The sequence below is a fragment of the Sinocyclocheilus anshuiensis genome, unplaced genomic scaffold (genome assembly GCF_001515605.1).
Source record: "Sinocyclocheilus anshuiensis isolate Anshui unplaced genomic scaffold, SAMN03320099.WGS_v1.1 scaffold1614, whole genome shotgun sequence".
In the NCBI taxonomy this organism is placed as follows: Eukaryota; Metazoa; Chordata; class Actinopteri; order Cypriniformes; family Cyprinidae; genus Sinocyclocheilus; species Sinocyclocheilus anshuiensis.
The window spans coordinates 409,325-411,824 of NW_015547777.1; the positions used below are offsets into that span (position 1 = coordinate 409,325).

At 38.0% G+C, this 2,500-nt stretch overlaps 1 protein-coding gene across 1 annotated transcript in view; it reads left to right on the plus strand.

The window, feature by feature from the left end:
- Positions 1-1,983, plus strand: part of gramd2b (GRAM domain containing 2B) — a 10,225-nt gene extending 8,242 nt beyond the window's left edge. Inside the window, exon 13 of the mRNA XM_016507526.1 lies at positions 1,851-1,983. Within this exon, the coding sequence (XP_016363012.1) occupies positions 1,851-1,983 (133 nt within the window). The remainder of the gene's footprint in view (positions 1-1,850) is intronic.
- The last annotated feature ends 517 nt before the right edge of the window (positions 1,984-2,500 follow it).

Sequence of the window (2,500 nt, forward strand, 5' to 3'; positions counted from 1 at the left end):
CCTTTTCTCCGTCCCTCCTTACACATGTCAAACAAACCCGGTTCAACATGAGCACAACATCTGGGGTCGCAATGCTTCATCCTCCCAAGTGCCTTCAGTACTATAAATATTAGCATGTTTTCTCTCGCAGTTCTTCTCTGTCTGCTGTTCAGTTATGATGTGCATTAAGAGTCCACATTCTTAGAATCTATCTGCGCTGCTCTTAAAGGAACTGTTCACCCAAAAATGAAAATTTTCTAAAAATGTATTCACCCTCAGGTCATCCGAGATTAGGATGAGTTTGTGTCTTCATCAGATTTGGAGAAATGCAGCGTTGCATCAGTGTCTCAGCAATGGATGCTCTGCAGTGAATGGGTGCCGTCAGAATGAGAGTCCAAACAGCTGATAAAAACATCACAATAATCCACAAGTAATCCACAGCACTCCAGTCCATCAGTTAACATCTGGAGAAGACAAAAGCTGAAAAAAATCCAGCATTAAGACGTTTTTGCACTGTTTAAACGCTGCTTGATCTGTGCAGATTTCTCTCCCGATTCAGAACACTTTTTCACTGGAAGAAGAGTTATTATGGATTATAGACTCAATGTATTTGAGTTAAAAGCGTCTTAATGCTGGATGTGTTTCAGCTTTTGTCTTCTCCAGATGTTAACTGATGGACTGGAGTGCTGTGGATTACTTGTGGATTATTGTGATGTTTTTATCAGCTGTTTGGACTCTCATTCTGACGGCACCCATTCACTTGCAGTGAGACACTGATGCAATGCTACATTTCTACAAACCTGATGAAGAAACAAACTCATCCTGATATCGGATGCACTTAGGGTGAGCTCATTTTCATTTTTTGGGTGAACTCTTCCTATAAGCGTTGTGAAGATAAAATCACAGTTGGTTTAAAGATGATCATCCACGGTGATCACTGAGGAGCTCTTCTGAACAACACAATCATGCTTTTCCAGATTCACAGAAACCTGCAGAGACTGCTGGAGACCGTGTCTGAGGTCTGAATGAAGGGCGTACGGGCCGTTAAGGTACTTCTCTCAGAGGAAAAGACATGGAAATGAAAGCCAATGTCATGATGTTTTTAGTGACACGTTCAAGAAAATTTAAGTACTGTGAAAAAAAAATCATCATGAGTAGAACTAGTCATCATTGGCTGTTTTATACAAACATTAGAAGCCAAGCATGAGATAAACATTAGCTGAGCCAGTGTTTTTGACTGAACTGTTTAAATAAACGTAAATTAGCTTGATATTTGACTTTGTATGAACGGACTGTACAGTGATTCTTGCCGAATCTCATTAGAAATACAATTAAGATACAAATAAAAAAAAAACTGTGTATAATTGTCATTTGGATTGAATAAAGTGTGTAGTTTCTGAACATTAAGCTTTGATGTGATTTCATGTCGGGCATCATAAACGGCTCAGGAAAGTTTTGAGATGCTTGTCGTCGTGGACCGAACCGGACCTGATGATTGTGTGTGTGATTATCGTGATTTAATGACGTTGGTTACAATGAAACACAAACTCATGCACACACACAAACGCTGGCACAAATGTGCTGAAAATGCTCTCACCGTCAGGTCGTGTTTGAGTTTGTTTCTTCATCAGGTTTGTAGAAATGCAGCATTGCATCAGTGTCTCAACAATGGATGCTCTGCAGTGAATGGGTGCCGTCAGAACGAGAGTCCAAAACAGCTGATAAAAACCCTTTTCTCTGCACGAAACAGGATAGTGAGGGAGGCGTGTGGAACTAATATGAAGAAAAACAGAGCATGATGATCATATGAGAAAAGACAAAGCGGTTTTCCTGATCCCGTGTGCTCTGAAACACAATGTTCTTCTGAGGAGGAGGTGGTTTGCGAAGGATCTCTTTCAGCTCGGCATTGTAAAGAGTGAGATTGTGAAAGAGCGTGTTGTGTTATATGCTAATGTGACTGAATGTCATCGCTCCTCTCCACAGAAAACCATTGTTTCTCTCTGAACTGGAATGAGGACGAGTGCTGGGGGGGTTTGAGCTCTTAAACATTATGCAGAGGATGGAAATACTTCATATCGTTGACTGTACAGTTCACTTGTTGTTTGTTTTTTACCCAATATCATGATTTTAGGTTTAAATGTGTATTGATGGAAAAGTTTTTAGCTGCTTTTAAATCACTTTTTTACATTAAAAATGATTTTTCAATAGAACAAATATTCTTTTGAGCTCATAAAACTGCGTAGTTTAGTTAAGAAATATACTACGCACTATTTTAGATAGTCTATACTGTGGCAGCGTTATTATACTGAACTAAAAGTAAAGTTAAAACCATTTCGTTACTTGAAATAACTTAAATGTTAACTGAAACAAAATAACATATTTTTAAAAATGTATTTCAGCTAGTTGCCATAGCAACGTTTTCACTTTAATTCAGTTTAACTTGATGTGCTAAAATAACTACAACTAAAATTTAAATACAAATTTATAATAACTACTAAGTACTAAAAATGACAAAAACATG